Here is a 16,856-nt window from a genome sequence, read left to right as displayed (position 1 = left end):
AGCCCCTCCAGGATTGCTGTCCCTTATGCTGCAGTAATCATACGGAAAAATTGTTTGTAGAAAACATATCACAAACAGCATGTCTTCTGGTCAATTAAGGAGGGTGGGACACCCAGATAAGTCAGAACAAAAGAGAGAGGAAAAAAAAGGGGAGGGGGAAAGAACAGCCCTTCCTTGAAGGTAATATTCCTAGCGATCCAGTAAAGACTTTGGGGGGGGGGGGGAAGGGAACAAGTCAACAAAGAAACCACAAAACCTCGATGCTTTTGTCTAAAGTTCCCTCAATGATACAGCCCCAGGCTATAATCAATAAGAGAAAAAAAAACATACAATTTAAAACAAAACACAGCACGGCTAAGCACAAACCCTGCCACGAACATTCCCCTCTCTGTAATTCACAGAAGTCAGCAGGAATCAGACACAACCCTGCTCTCTAACCTCACTCTTCTTCTATACTGAGAAGGGCTCAGCTTCCCTTGCTTTTAAAGGGACACTACTGCTTAACACACTTAGGATAAACCTGTTTCTCCTGCTTGGGCACCTCCATGCACTCTTCTCTTTTTCTGTAGGGAAAGCTGATCCTACAGCAATGGAACTGAACTACTGTGGACAAGGCTTCTGCAGTGATTTAGTGGCTTCCTAAATACCAAGTCAACTATACCAGAATGGATTTAAAGAACAAGTTACAGCTTCCTTGATCCCAAAGTACAGACTGAACACAAGAGTATTTCCACTAAATGTGTATTTGCAGTGCTGACCACAGGCTATTAGGATTCCTATGCAATATGTAAAGGCATGTTTTTGCCCTTATTATAATTTTTATTTTAATTTATAGTTTTTATTTTCTCTGATCTAGCACTAAGTTCAAATCCTACACCTGGTGCTCCCAGAAGGTCCAGAAGCAGGTCATCCCCAGGAAACACCCACACAGGCCCACTCACAGTTCAGAGCAGTGAAGAACAACTAAGAGCAGGAGCTAAGCTGTAGCTCTGTTTCTGGTTTGCAGCATCTGGCAGTTTGGGGCTTTTCCAAGAGAAAAGTCACGGCCCTTAGCTGCTGACCCTTCTCAGGTCAGTCATCCCATGACCTACTCACCGCAGCTCCTCTATAAGGCATCTTGCCTGCTCCTATTTCTACAGGCCAAAAGTAGAAATATTCTACTTTCTATTCAAAATTCCAGCTGCATTGCCCCCCTCTTAACTTTTCAATGCCTTTATTACAGCTGAGCCTAAGTCAGTCATGATGTGATTGCTAATCTTCTTGTCACTACTTAAGAGGTAACACGATGCTGACATTATTCAATTCAGCTGTCCTGCTGTTGAGCCTTAAGTTATCTCAGTCCAACATGGGCGTCTGTGTTTTCTGTTGCTATACTGTACAGCTATATAGAACTTTTCATCCCTGGGGCTTCCTGAAGGGCATGACAGGTGCAGAGTGCTCACGCACACTTTGTTTGATCTCTAGGGACATGTTCATAGGAAGTCTGGGGATCCCACACAAATCAGTTACTCCACAGTGGCATCCCTCGCTCCCAAAACGCTGAAGCTATTTGCTTCGTGTAGTCAGCAAGAGAATAAGAACTCTGGCAGAGACACTGGAAAAAATGCTTTTTATCAGAAATGTTACTGCCTCTTTAATGACCTCTTCTTTTCTTTTTGCTATTGAAAGTAAATATGGAGCTCACCCCATACCTGCAAAAAAGAAAACATACAAGCAGAATACCTCCCCTAAATGCAGAGAGGAGCTATGAGGTCATGCACCAACACTGCATGCAGCAAAGTCCCGCTGAGGGCACTAAGTCTTGCTTATTCTCATCAGCAAAGCAGCAGCACAAACATGGCTTGGCCACGTGCAGCAGAACAAACCCCAGCGCAAGGAACGCTATACTCTGTCAAGCACTGCAGGGCAGCTCAACCTCGTCCTCCCTGAATCCTGAGCTCTGGAGGACCAAGGAAGAGGGGACAACACTGATTTCCAGCTGGGATTCCATTGTGGAAGGCAGCCTGCCAAGACCACGTTTCCTGCGGTTCACATAGGACTTCTCATTACAAGTATGTGACTGCCAAGGCTGAGGCAAGTTAGGTCCCACTCTGCCTTCGGCTGGGAAATCTAAAGGGACTCGGCAAGACCCTACTCCTACGGGTCGCTTTGATCTGACCTCGCTGAGTTAACGGCGGGGATCTCAGGAGGACTGGCTTTCAGCAGTCTCTTAAAGATGAAGGGCTTAGTGACCTTTCAGGGATTTGAGCCACTGGTTCCAAGGATTCTTGCAATTTAAAGCAACGCTCTGGTTGGCAGGCAGGCCTCTATTTGAGGTTGCTGGTGCAGAACTGCTTTAAAATTCACTCCGGAAGTTACTGTGTTGGGTGCCAGAGGTACTCTGTGTTGGTTACGTCTTAAACTTTGAAGCTCTTGGGCTACTGTTTTCTGTACAACGAGCTGTCAAACAATAAAGGACCACGCTGGCTCAAAAGACAAAGCCATTTTGTAGTCAGCAACCTGCAAAGAGGTAGAAGGAAGGTACCTACTGCATGGTTTTGACAGGAGACTTTCCTGTTTGCTCTCTTTTTCTGCAGTAGAACACGCTCTGACTCAGCGTCTCTGCCTGGTTGTAGCTCCGCAACGTTGCGAGGGATTCCTGAGGAAGGCTCCCAAGACAGTTTGTCGTGGTACCTGCTGCACTGCAAAGGACGCTGGTCTGGCAAAAGGAGAAAGCATCTCCAGGGCTGATCTGAAACATCGCTGGGTATAATGTTATCTTTTGTGCCTGTGCAACAGTTTTGCTGAGGATGTGACTGTAAACCTGAGACTCATAATGCATCTCAGGGGTGTATTTCACCTAAATGTTTTTTAAACATTTGTTTATGGCAATTAAACATTTTAGTCTGAAATTTACACATTTCATTATTCTTATTTTCCTCCACTCAGGCTGCAGCTGTCATAATGGGAGGTTGATTTATGACTCACCCAACCAGCGTTCAAATCCTTAACACACCAAAACCAGCGTTCAAGTCAGAGCGTAAACTGCTTCTAATTTACTTAGATTAACTCCACATTTAAAGTGCCACCACAGAAACTGCAGTTCCCTTCCCCTAAAAAGGAAGGGTTCCAGAATACTCGATAAGCTAAATACTGCAAACACATGCAGATAGAGAAGGACACCAAAATCCCTCGTTTAGAACTACCGTATTAACAAAGGCTTGTATTAACTCGGCACGAAAATGCCTAAGTGAGCTCCATTTAGATTACTATGGTGACAGGCATCAGCACAGAACTCGGGGCGAAAGAGAAGACGAAAAGCTGAGTGAGAAAAATGTTATTTTCCCATCCAGTAACTGCTAAGTTCTCTAGAGTGTTTTGGATTTAAGATGTGGTAAGTGGTTGTCTCCAATTAAATGCATCATGATTGGCGTAAGTTTAACAGCTCAACTCACTAGGCTGATTCACTCAGTCCCGCTCAACTCACAACTGCTGCACCAGGAGCTGCTGTCCTTGAAGATGACGGGTGTATTTCTCCAGGACCACGTGCCTTGTCCAGCTTTTCCTGGCTGCACAAACCAAGACCACAACAGAGCTCTAGCATTCAGCAGATGCTATGAACCAATGTCTGTGACTGTACCAGCAGCGAGTCATGCCCAAGGCATTCAGGAGGTTGAAGCCTCCTGAGCCACACATGGGGATCCTGGAGGACACTCAAACTGTGTCACTCGGGTGCACAGGTAGGAAATCCTTTCTCTGCAAATAGGGCACAGTGCCGCAAAGTGCTGAGCATTTTCAGCTCCCATAGGAGTCACTAAGTGCAGAAAAGCATGCAGGCAGAGGCAAGGAGGATGTTCCCCAGCCCCACAAAATGTTTGTCAAGGATTCAGTGACTAACCAACACAGCACAATTGTTCTGAGTAGAAGGACACGCTTGAGCTGGTAGAAGCCCACAAGCAGGAGGCCTGGAGGGACTCAACCAGTCAGCTTGTAGCGTCCCGAGTAACAGGCGGGGAGAGGGCAAATGAACATGGGTGCTGCAGGGCAGAGGGAAATGAGCAGCACTGGGCACTTGCATTTGAATGCCTCTTCCTCAGACTGCCTGTGCAGAGCTCTGGCACTTGTGGTCCGTGACTGCGGGATGTGGTGCCAGCCTGCACGGGCACAGCTGCTGAGCAGGTAGGACCACGCTCAGCCGCCTGACACAGCGCAACCAGAGAGCCCTTCATGGTGAGGAAAAACTGCTGTACAAGCATCAGGAGAAGCTCTGTAGCAAAGCAGTCTGTCCAGCCTCACCTTGCAAAGCTGCCATAAATCCTTCCTGTTTAGATACAGACATTTACTTTAACACACAGGTACATCTCCCAGCCTGTAGGTAGGATGGAGAGAAGTAAACAGACTGACTGACTGATGCTAAGAAATCAATTCCTGAGGTCTGTGACTCTAGGGGCATCAGACAGCTGATCTCAGCTTTCCTCTTGGTGAAGCAGAACAAAGGGCATGCCCAGTTCCAGTTCACAGTGATTACAGGGTTAGAGTCACCCTCCAATTACAGTGAATTTATTCCGAGAAGAAAAAGACTCTGGGATAATAGGGCTGCACAGCACACTCATGTATTTACTCATCTCAAGTGAGAATCTCCACCCAGGCCAAACAACTACAGAGATAACTGATGTTTCCAGGATGCATTACGTGAAATAACAGGCTGTACTGACAGGGATGGTCTCTGCATTTGAAGGACATGCTTCCAAAAATGTTTTTTTTCCTAAGTTAGAGGGCTCACGGGCTCAGGACAGTGACAGCACCAATCAAAGGCATCTCCTCCTGTCACTGCCAGTGACTCACTAGAGCAGAATGGCAACCTGTAGGCAAAAAGAGCATGCAGAGAAGTGATTTCCCTTCCCGTGCTGATGCCTGCAAGGAGGAATAATAATAAGCCCTCCAACACAGTGCACAGCTGCCTCCCTGCACCCCTCTACCAAGGAACAGACAAATACAAAGCTTTGCACTACACCTGCTCTGCTCTCTCAAAGATGAGTCCCTCCAGGAAAGTTTATTTCTCATATGTAGTGCCTATGGATGTTATGACTTAGGGAGAAGTCACTCTGCACCTCACTAGCTCTCCAAGCTCCTCACTCCATAAAACAGCCACATAAGGTCCAGGGCTCAAGAAAAAAGAGGTCCAAAGTCTTGGACAAATTTTCCTAGAAGACAAATTCCAAGCTAATGTAGGAATTAATGTAGCATACATAAGCTACCCCTTCTGAGCAATCTTTGCACACAAGCGAAGGATGGCACCGCAGGGCAGAAAGAGGTCCCTAAGAACAACCACAGGGAAAAGCAGCGGCATGGCAAGAAGAGGACTGATGGCCTAACTCTACCATCAGGTATCTTGGTACAGAAATGGCTGACTACTTCTGGGTAAAACTGTCCAACTAATATTATCTCTGTCCAAAAATCCAGAGTAGGATCAACTGAAGCGATACGCAAACTCCATCTCATTAATGAGGGGAAAAAAGGAGATCTTAAAGAGGTAAATGTTTTCTATTTTTCCTTTGAAACAATGTTTTCTTTGGAATTTTAATGAAAAAAGTTAAGATTTTAAAATAGCTAGAAATGAAACCCAAAGTTTCATTTCAAGTTGAATGAAGCATTTCATTGGATCCAAATCCCCTCCTCTCTACACACTTCTTTTATTTGACCAGTGAACTGTAAAATCAATTCTTTACACAGTTATACTCCTGGCTTTGTTTTTCCCACCCGCAGGACATGTTTTGTGTTGCTCTGTTGATCCAGCATGTTTCACCAGCCATCAAACTTTCAAAACACTTCCTTTTAAAGAGCAATCCTCAACACACGTGTTGACTCCATCTCTGATGAGAAGAAAAGTAAAGCCTGATAGGAACTGAAAGCATGAAGGAAAGACGTAGGGCTATTCCAGAATTTATACAGTGTGAGCCATTTTTAGGTAAAGAGAGGGAAAAAATGAGAATCGGTATCTCGGACAAAAGATTAACATAAGAGAATTTGTAGCTAAAGCTCCTAAACTGTTATTTTCTAGCAGAATTAATGCCTTGGCTACTGAAGGTTGAGGCACACTCGTAAGTATGGAGAGCATACCAAGCAAGATGTATCATTTATTTTGAGGAACACCCTGCAATTATTCCTGACATATTGTGTAATTAGCCAAAATTACAGCATATTCACCAAGACCAAAACAGAGGACAGCATAAATATTGTGTGTGAGGCCACAAACACAGAGTGTATTTCATTCAAGTACAAACGTGACTCCACAAACTAACCAAGCGCGTGCCTCTTCACAGAGGCATCTCGCTGGCCTGCACTGGTTCTCGACGACGTTTCAGAGCCGTTTGTGCTCTCTGCCCCAAGGCTCCCCAGGCTCACAAGCAGGGCACCCACACCACTCACCACAAAGAGAAAACATTGGGAGCAAAATCGAAGATGTTGCCACGACAGGGCTGAGAGTCCAGGATCAGGACGCCGTTCTGTCAAGCACTGAACCAACATTTAACACATATAACATTTTGCCACTTGTAGAATTAAAAGGTTGAGTTTTGCTTTGTTTTCTCCAATACGCAACCTAAAACTTCTTCACTGTGAATTAAGCCAATTTCTTCTTGATTTCCTGTAAAGAAGATTTAGGTTGGATACTAGGAAATTCTTTTTACCAAGGTTACGAGGGAATGGCCTGGCACATGTTTCCATAGGAGGGTGTAAAGAACAGGTTAAAGAAACATGGTGGGGAGTGCACATCGGTTTCAGCGCAGAGGTATGGTTGCACTAGTGGACCTCGGGGGTCCCTTCAGCCTGGTGACATTATTACACGTCTGCACTCCAAGTACGTTGAAGGGCTCCATGGCACAGTGCCCCCAGTCCCCTCACCTTGAAGGGCCCCACACAGGCCACCAATTCACAGATAATCCTGAAGTGAACACTGCAGAAGCCATCCCTGCTGTTCACGCCTGCCACGGCGCTGTGATTTGTGCTATTCTCAGACGTTGTATCTCTCTACTTCCTCCATCAATCCGGCAGGCCTGAAATACTGCAGAAGCACTGAGATGTCCCTCGCGCAACCAACACAACACTATAGAAATGATTACATCATTCTTCCACACTGCTCTACGCTCTCAGAAAAGTAAATTCATTAAAACAGAAAACGGACAGAACATGCTATTTACGAGTGCTGAGCAGAAACGCATCACTTAAGACGTTGTCAGTCCCAAGCAGGGCACCCGGTCCTACCAACATGAGGCCACATCACATCCCTATGTAAAAATCTCATCGCTGCATGGTAATGCAGAGCAAAATTCAGGCCCTGGTGTTGTTCTGCAAGCACTGAATAACAGTTGGCAATAATTTCTTCTTTTGCTACATATTCCTCATGAGCTCTCTCTGCATTTTTTCAAAGGGAGGAAAGGTGTTTGACTCCTTTTTCTAACAGGAAAAATAGAAAAAAAAAGGAAAAATTAAAGCTAGAATCAGTGGGGTTGTATTTTAACAATTTTTTTTTTGCTCACTGAGCTAACACACTTTCAACCCTCCTATAGCATTTGGCAGGCAATTTTGATCTAAAATGCTCTAAGAGAAAATATTAAAAATTGTGATGTTATTAAATTTCAACACATCTTCCACAACACCCAAATGCATGAAGAAGATGTGCTGCTTGTTTCGCTCTGGTTTGAAACACCTTTGCCTTTCAAAGAGCAAGATCTTCAGGCTAAAAATGGTTAAACCTGGCATTTCATTCAAATTCTTTTTTGTTTCCTTCTACTGTGTGAAAATACAATGATTTTACCTGCAGAATGGTTTAAGTTTTCCATCTTGAGTCAGAAGATTTCTTCGACCTAAAGAAAACACTCACAGTGTTGAGAAAGCTGCAACCTGCTTCGCTCGATCTAAAGCTGCATTGTAAATGGAGACAGTCCCTTCCAACGCTCTTGTTGTGTGGTTAGTATCTCACTAGAAACACTTTCTCTGATGTTGGGTGCTCTGAGGGACTCCACTGACACAGGAAGGTTCACCGGCTGACCCGGTGGTCCTCTGACCCATGCTGTCTCAGGAGAGAGCTGTAAACTTAGAGGTCCCTCACTGGGAAGTTTGTGCTCAGGATGACAGAGTCCAAATAGAGGAAAAAAAGAAAATCTACTTCCCTAGCAAGCCTCTGAACACAGCTTCTCCTTCTCTAGCTGCCCACAAGACATTCACCACGTGAGGGCTCAGATTTAAGGAGCTCTCAAATGTCATCCGGCAGGTTTCTCATCAGTTCGAAACTGGTATTTGTCCCTAGCTATGAAACCTAACATTTATTTTATGGAAAGTAAAGCAGCATTTTTGAAGAAACAGAAAAAAAAAGATACAATAAAAGAAATGTTTAAGGAAACAGAGAAGGTAGAAGTGGCACAGAAAGAAATGAAACAAAAGCTAAAACAAATGTTTATAAATTTTTAAATAATTCTGCTGTGTGTTAGCCAGCACATAGAGCCTGTACTGAAAAGCGTAAAACCAAACTATAAAAAGCCAGCAGAGCACTGGTAGTTACTGTCACAGGCTCTGCCAGCCCTTTTAGCCACTGTCACAGAAAATCTCCACCAGAAAATGATGTGGGTCACCAAAGGATGCATGCATGAATGTCTGCAGATCGATAATTGAATCGGAAAGCGTTCAAAGCCAGCGATAAAGACCCAGATCCTGTTACAGGCCCTGTGCCAGGGTAAGGACCGTCACAGGACTGGGTGGCTGGTCCAACACCCTCGCCTGCCAGTACGTGTTCCCTGGATCTCCTGCAGCCTGGCGGCTCCCGAGTCCCCGGAGAGCTGCCTTCAGCAACCGGCGTGCGCTTCCCAATCCCCAGCCGGTCCCTGGATGCCAAGGACTGTCATGTCTTTTTGCTAATTTCTCCCTGCTCTTCAATTTTCTGGAAGATGTGCCTGCCTGTTTGCAGCCTGCCTTGCAGCAACCCTGTATTACTTGACCTTTTGTAAACAGTTTTGCTTTGGGCGGTAAAAGAAATGTATTTATTTGGCAGTTCTAGCAATACAGGTGGTAAATGCTAAGCAAAGAAACTATCTGTGCAGCCAGCAACGGGGAAGGGACTGCAAACTATGCTGTTCTAGATAAATATAAATTAAGTGAACGTGTTCTATTAACCACAAGATCTGGCTTTTTTCTTCCTCCATTTCACCTCAAAACGCTTAAATATTTCAAGTTTTCCTTTCTTGATAAAGGAACTATTTTTCTTTTTCCTCTATCATGACCACGATCAGCTCTCAGTTGGAAGAGGATGACTAGTAACAGAATTATATTGCCTCTTAGTGGATATTTGGCCAGTTCATAACACGTGGCCGTTCACTGGATGTAGCGCATCCCCTTAACAGAGCAGACTGCTGCGAAGAACACGGGGCTGCAGGGAAGGATTACATGCTGGAGGGACAGTGAGAAAGGAGTGCCAAGGGGGGAGGCCCTCCACTTCAGCTCTGCACAATGAGGTCCATGCATGCTGTTATGAGACGGGGGAGAAGTTCTGCGCTCTCCATCACCATAATGGCTGTATCTAGCTCTGGATTTTCATCCTCAAATCTGGCCCGCTCCCATTGGAGGCAACCAGCCGTTTCACAAACCCCCCTTCTGACACCTGTCAATTTGGCCACGCACTCCAGACAAGACCTATCACACCAAAACTCCCCTGGGAAGCAGGCTGGGGAGTGCGGGCTGGCAGCAGCGTAGCCACCCTTTCCTTTTGCCATGGCTGCCCACCTTCTGGGCAGAGAAGCACCAGAGATCCTCGACCGAGTGATGACGCCAAGGCCCACCCAAAATATAGTTCACCTGAGCGCACCCAAAATATAGTTCACCTAATGCTGAAGGGGCAGCAGTGCCAGGCAGACCCTGAGGGGTGGACCCCTTGGACTAATCCCCCCCCCCCCACCTTTCTCCCTTGCACAAGTTCACGTACAATACATGCATGAGGCTGCAGAGAAGCGAGGGAAATTCCTGTCTCCCCCTACCCTGACCCATTCTAGGGTCTGGACAAGAGCTCGACAGCCCTCCAAAATTACAGCTCTGCCAGGAGTAGCGTAATCTCTTCTGGTATCTCCTTAGAGGGATCTGAGGGACAGCAGTGCAATTGTCTTGCATGGTATCGGGGAAAGGGGCAAACCCACAGCCGCCCAGCAGATGCAGAACAGAGCTGTGCAAGCCCCATACAGTGACTAGTGCCATTTTCAGCATTAACCCCTTCCTCAGTCTTTTAGCCCAGCCTGCTCCATGGGGAAGGGGTAGAGAGCTTGGAACCTGGGGATAGGAAGAGCTCTATGGGGTTGCACTCAGACTAGCCTCGTGGCCTGCATCTCTGTTGCTCGTCACCTTTAACCAGAACATCTTGGAGGGGCCGCAAGGCAGCAAAAGTGGCTGGCTGATTTCAGGGCACCTCTAGCTTAATTTTCTTAGCAGTCAAGTCAGCTTCATTACGGTGTCAGAGAGCCCCAGTTCAGTACCCAGAACAAACAGGCAGATATTTGTATATGCTGCGGTATGGAGGTTGGGAAAAGCCAGAGTAGTCTGCCTGCAAACCGAATACTACAGTCCTTTCCTGCAGCTCTCTCCAGAACACTACCTTCTAGATTTAGCATTTTAAAGCTATGTCCTAGCTGCTATTTCCAGAGACTGTACTGTCAGGAAACAGTAGCTTTACAGACCTGCTACTATGCTGTGAAAGTTCAGTGTTCACATGCTCTCCCACCAACCCACAGATCCCCCTCAAAAATCAGTTTATTTGAGGAAGTCCTGCTAGTTTTCCCGGCAGGGTAAGGGCCACAAAAGTGTGTCAATGGCCACACTACAGCTTTTCAGTGCTGCAAAGTAAAAGCGGCCTCCAGAAAGACCAACTTATTTCAGAGTTCTGCCGCGTGCCAGAACAGGTTGAGTAAGACAGTAGATGTAGTAGTTGGCTTTATACTCAGAAAGGATAATGGACTAACATGAAATATACTGTGTTAGTTAGGGAATAGAGATGAACCATGCATTAACTGGAGAAGACGGCATAAAGATACGGTTTCCCGACAGATCGCAATGTGTGCAGCCCAAGCACAGAGTGGATGGTTTTGATATTAGGCATTTCACAAGACACCTCCAACATTAAGGTACAATAATGATATAACTGTGGCGAAGATGTTACCGTAGAACTGGAGCAACTGAAAATGTACTGCTGTTCAGACAACTGAATATGGAGCACCTGAAAATATACATGTATTTAAAAGTTTGTTCTTTGGAGCTACTCTTTTACACTTTTGGTTGCTTTCTCCTGCCAAACCATGGAATTTGCAAGCATGAAAGAGATTTCAATCTCTTGCATTTTTTGCTAACTTTAATAATTGTTTTGACTTTAATAATAAAGGTAAATCACAGCTTGGCTTCTACTGTGCAGAAGTAGAAAACTCCCAGAACTAATGTTCACATGACTGGTCAGAGGCATGAAACAAACGTCTAACTGACCACAGTGTTATCTGGCAATTCATGGTGTGCACATTTGGAAGGGAAAGCGGGAAGGAAGATAAGCCCAAGTGAGTTTGCACTTGCTACTCAACACAGTGAGACGCATTATCATATTCGTCTCTCATAGGAGTGAGATGCTTACAGTCTATTCAGTTCCTGTGGCAGCTCTGCTCTCCACAACTCTGCCTGAGTTAAGGTGTTCATTTTTTTTTTGTAATAGATATCTGCTAAAAAATGCAGTATCTAGTCCACTGAAACTAGTCTAAATTCATGCTGAATTCAGCAAAGCAAAGCAAGCAAGAAAGGAAGGATGGAAGGAAGAATGGAAGGATGGAAGGAAGAAGAAAATCTTGTCTTCATTTCAGTATTTTCAGAATGCAAGCCTTTGATTTTTTACTTCAAAATAACATTTCATTTTAAAGTCTACCTAAAAGTTACAAAAAAAATGTACGTGTAAAAATCCTCTAAATGACACCGAACCTTTTTTTCAAAAGCAATTATTTCGCTCAATAATAAACTAATTTATTTGGATCTTTTATTTTCTGGGGATGGAAAATAATGACTCAGTAACTGCTTTTCCCCAGATTTTCCTTTCGACCAATGACTGAAGAATCAATCACTCATACTGCTCTAATAGTGAACCTCCTCTACTGGACAACAATTTTCACTGCTCTCACAAGCACAACCACCCCAAGGCCATGGGGAGAGAAGACATCCATTCCTCTAGTAGCTTAGATGACTTCCATGGATTTTCTTGGCATCAGTCATATTCAGTCCAGACCTAGTACAAAGGGGCTTACTGACTGACGTGCTCATCTGCAACGTGTGTTGCAAAGGGGGGTTGGCTGCTGAGTTTTCTATGCACTGGAGTAACCTGAGTAACCCGCAGTTCCTTCTCCAGATTTTTGAGTTTGAGAACTCTGGGTTGCTATCTGACCTCCCCATAGTAACCAAGCACAGACACATGGAGTGACAGTCACCACATCTGCAAGTCACGAACATGGGGAACACCACCCCCGGGTCTCCATTTGATAAAACGGAACCGATTTGCCAAGCTGTCACAAGCAGAAGGGAGCCTTTTTCTCCCCCTCCTGATTATTTCAGCATTCACTAGCACCTGCGGATCCAGAAGGACCTTACAGCCCAGGCTGACCTTACCAACTACAGATGGCCCCAAGCCAGGAGGACACACGTCCCTCAAGACCATGCCCCTTCCTTCTCAACATTAGCTAGGCTCCTGTTTGGCCAGTCTCGTGGCATATAAGTGTTCACCTCAGCTAGTTCTTCTAAGAGCCCTTGTCAGCAAGGTGATGCCCAGATGAGCACCTCCAGGCATTTCCATTCACCCCAGCCACTCCTCACACCAGGACAGCAGTGGCTTATGGGGGACAGTATCAAATTCTGCAGAGGAGCAAGGCAGAAACATCTGATAGACCATCCTCGGCTATGTGCACACATAGACATGCATTCACATGTTATGGAAAAGCACTGGGATGCAGTCTGAATAACACCGCAGATAGCAGCTAAGCTGAGGTAACGTAGCCAGCGTTCAGGCACTATGGCAATGGATGGGCCAAATTCCACAGCCTGGGCAGATATTACAACTATTCTGAGATAAACTGCTCCATAAAAATATGGAAGGACCATGACAAATTTAACTAAACAATCAGCACACAGAACTAAAAAGTTTTTTTTTTTTCCCCTATGAGCTTCAATCATCATTTTCACTCTGTATGAAATCAGAAAGGGCTTCAGGATTTAACTCAGGGAATTTAACAGCTTATGGAGATGATAAGGACTTCTCAAATATTTTAAAAGAATTTCTGAATGAACAAAGTCCTTCCATGTCCTTCAACTAAACTCGTTCTTGTATTTTACTTAAACTGCTGCATAAACATCTACATACATATTTTTTAAAATCCAAATCTCCATTTATTATTCAAAATGAAAAATAATGCAAAGGGAAACCATGTTTTAAGTTACTGCTTTTGGTCTACCTGTGAGCCATTTCCTTCATTTTGGGAGAAACCTTTAGATCTCCTTAAGGAAAAGCATTCTCTCTCTGGAGGAATACAAAATATGTATCAGATAGAAAAAAAAAAGGCACAGAAAAATAGAATAGTTTTGATTTTCCTGGGGTAAAAATCCTCTTTGGAGGCTATGAGCTCAGCATTCTGAGCTGGAAGCCTATCTACAGAAACAATGTCTGCAAGGCTGGAGATGATGCTACACAACACCTGGCACAGTCTGTCCGAAGGCTGACTGAACTCAATTATGACTTCCCTGAATAACGACACCCCTCCACTGGTGCTCGCTCAGATAAAATTCCCATGAATTCCCATGGATGCTATGTCTGATACTCCACCTTGCTTCCGCTTTCATGCAAGGCCCCCAAAACACGTCAGCTTAGTCATCCCGCAGCTCGGGGCCATGCCAAGCCTGCAGCAGGGGACACAGGGGCCCTCCCCAGGCCTAACCCCCTCAGCTCTCCAGGATGGGCTCTGACTGAAGAGATGGCAGGTGAGGCGACAGCCACAGCACTCACAGGCAAGCTGGGTCCACCAGCCCAGAACTTCCCGCAGCAGAATCACAAAACAGCTGCAACGGGGAATTGCCTGACCAGTAGAGGACTGGACACTCTAATTCACTCACAACGAGGGTGCCACTATTTGGTTCAAACATTTGCTGACAGAGCAGATGCAGAAAGAGCTGCTTTGTCTAGTCTTCTGCATTCACCTCTTGGATCTACCATTCTCCAATTACACAAAGAACCATCTCTTGAACCTGCACCACGAAAACATACCATAAAGTAATTTATTTTAAATCCTCTATCAAGTTACTATGGTCAGAGCAAAATTTACAATTTTTTTTTAGCTGCACTTTATACAGTTGTGCAGGTGCTGTTCAACATGCATATAGTTTGCTTGGCACCTGCACAATTGCTGCCAATGGCCTGTATTCGTTCACGGTAACAGGATTAAGCCCAGGTCTCCAAATTTTCAGCTCGGCGCATAACACAGCATGCTTATTTGGCCTATCTTAAGCTGCCAATTCATATCTTAGAGCTAAACACATACAAAAGATATAAATAACAAAAAAGCAGAGAGAGCGTGTGCATGAGAGCCCTGCCTCTGCCCATTGAAAAGCCAGATGAAACAAGTGCCAGTTTTACAACACGGTGCTTACTGCAGCCGAGAAGTGAGAGGTTTCTGCAGTCTGCTTTCCCTCAGCATTGCTAGCTTTGACTATACAAGACGTCCCTGCATGGACCTGGTTCCCCATAGCCACCTACAACCTGCGATTACTCATGCTCACTGCTGAGCGAGTGTGAATTGCTACCGGATGACAATTCTCCATTCACACTCATGAGCAGGAGCATTTCACTCTCTTTGCACAAGCTGTGAGGTGGAGCACAAGGTGCTAACCAGTGCAAAATATAACTCTGCTAACACACATCTTTACTAAATATTTTAGTTACAGCAATATTTGCGTCACATATTAAAAAACACTTAATTGACATAAGCTCACACGATTACTTAAAAAAAAATAGCTTCAAAGCAAAAGCAAAGAGCAAAGGAAACATAACCACCATCAGTTATATTTCTGCAATGGTGCTAGTTATCACAACTCCACCATTGCAGCATTGCATTCTCACTTGCAGCAGGGTGGCCCAAAGCGTAATGTACTGGAACAAGCATCGGGAATTAGGTCTCTGTGTCAGGTAACTGGTCTATGCCTTGGTTTCACCATCTGTAAAATGGGGAGAATTTTCTCCATTTGGTAAAGCTTGTTGAGTGCTGCAGATGAAAATCACTCTGTGAATGCTAAGCATTTTGATAGTTATTCCCTATAGCCAAAAAACAAGGTCACGTTTAAAAAGGTAAAGATAGTTGCCTTAGCAATGTACCATTTCCAAATGGGACTCTACCTCTTTCGACTATGGATGTTTCTCACATTCCTTTTGCTGACTTATGAACTACTGAGGCAGCATATCATTAAGTAAACATAATCACTGAGGTTGTGGGTCACTGCACAATGTATGCACATTTCTTTAAATCAGTTTCGATTCATTTGCATATCATATCCTATGCACAAGAGCGACTCTGCCATGAATAAGTTATCTGGGTACAATATACTCCTTGAATAAACAAACTGAATAGCAGCAAACTGAGTGGCACGCTGCCTCTGAACAGCACACCTTATTCCAGGAATATGATGTGCTAGTGAAACAATTCTCTATTTATTGTAGGGAATAAAAGTGGGAATGGTCCACAGCCTAGAAAAGGACACTCAATGCTTTTTTTAAAAACAACTCATCTACTTCTGTAATTTTGTAAAATGAATACAGTACAGGTTACAAGTGTTTGACAGCTCTATTTTTACATGGGCATTGATCCTTCTTTTAGGTCAATAAAAAGGCTTCCTTAAATCACTTTGGTCTGTAACATACCGAACACCTTCCTTAGCATGAAAGTCTACAGAAGCTGAGGGAATTCTTAGAATTTAGCAATTCTTCGCAGGCAATAAAAAGACTCCCCACCCACAGTGCTCTGTTGTAAAAGTCACTCAGACTTTAATGAGATGAAGCATCCTAAAATCTAGACAACAGGTTTAGACTTCACACTTCTTTTAGTCCTTGGCTTGAGGGACATCATTTAATAGCAGGTGGAGATGATCAGTCTGACTGTAGGAAGCAGTGGGACTCCCAGATCCCACTCTGGACCCTACAAAGAGTAATTCCTGGGACAAAACAACCATGCTTTCGGGGCAAGAACCATCTTTTGGTTCTAGGACCATAGGGTTAACTAATACAGAGGATGGCCCAGCAAGCTACAACAAATTTGCATCCTCTTTTGACAAAAGAGTTTGGTTTTCACAGCCTAACCCGTGCTTTCCAGGTCTTGAAGCATTTTGCTAGCTAAATATAGTCCCTGCCCCACAGTCTGTGAATCAGGGACACTGACAGCAATGCAACAGATTAATCATTCCTTCCTTTTTGTCGACAACAGTCTGTGATGGGAGACTTTCTCCCTATTTTCTTTTGTTCCTCGCTTGAGCACAGGAACTATCTCAACTTACAGACCAGAAAAGCAGGTCCCTGTCAAAATATCCAGTTGGCTATGACACCTTGCTGCAGAGTTGCGACTGACAGAATGCACATGTGGAAAGGGGGCTTCATGAAAAGATTAACCAACAGCCAATATATTAATGTATGTGGGAAACGTGAGAGGATTACATAGGCAAGGAAAAGATTAATAGCACGTCCCTAAGAGCTGAGTGAATAGAGTATCACTTTTTTTTAAATATGATACCAATAGAGGCCTGAGAAAAGTAACTGTTCATAGCAGCTTCTCAAGTCAACAATT

General features: G+C 44.5%; 1 protein-coding gene across 6 annotated transcripts in view; it reads right to left on the bottom strand.

Moving 5' to 3' along the window:
* Positions 1-16,856, bottom strand: part of FGF12 (fibroblast growth factor 12) — a 242,389-nt gene that overhangs the window by 88,628 nt on the left and 136,905 nt on the right. Inside the window, exon 1 of one of the 6 annotated variants that reach the window (XM_009682122.2) lies at positions 15,146-15,203. The exons of the other annotated variants lie outside the window; for them this stretch is intronic. Coding sequence (XP_009680417.2) covers positions 15,146-15,188 — 43 coding nt within the window. The 5' untranslated portion in view covers positions 15,189-15,203. Of the gene's footprint in view, positions 1-15,145; positions 15,204-16,856 lie in introns of those variants that run through there. 6 annotated transcript variants of the gene reach the window in all.

This window comes from Struthio camelus, chromosome 9 (genome assembly GCF_040807025.1).
Source record: "Struthio camelus isolate bStrCam1 chromosome 9, bStrCam1.hap1, whole genome shotgun sequence".
NCBI classification, from domain to species: Eukaryota; Metazoa; Chordata; class Aves; order Struthioniformes; family Struthionidae; genus Struthio; species Struthio camelus.
Note: the sequence above shows the minus strand (reverse complement) of the source record. Positions and strands in the feature narration are given on the sequence as shown.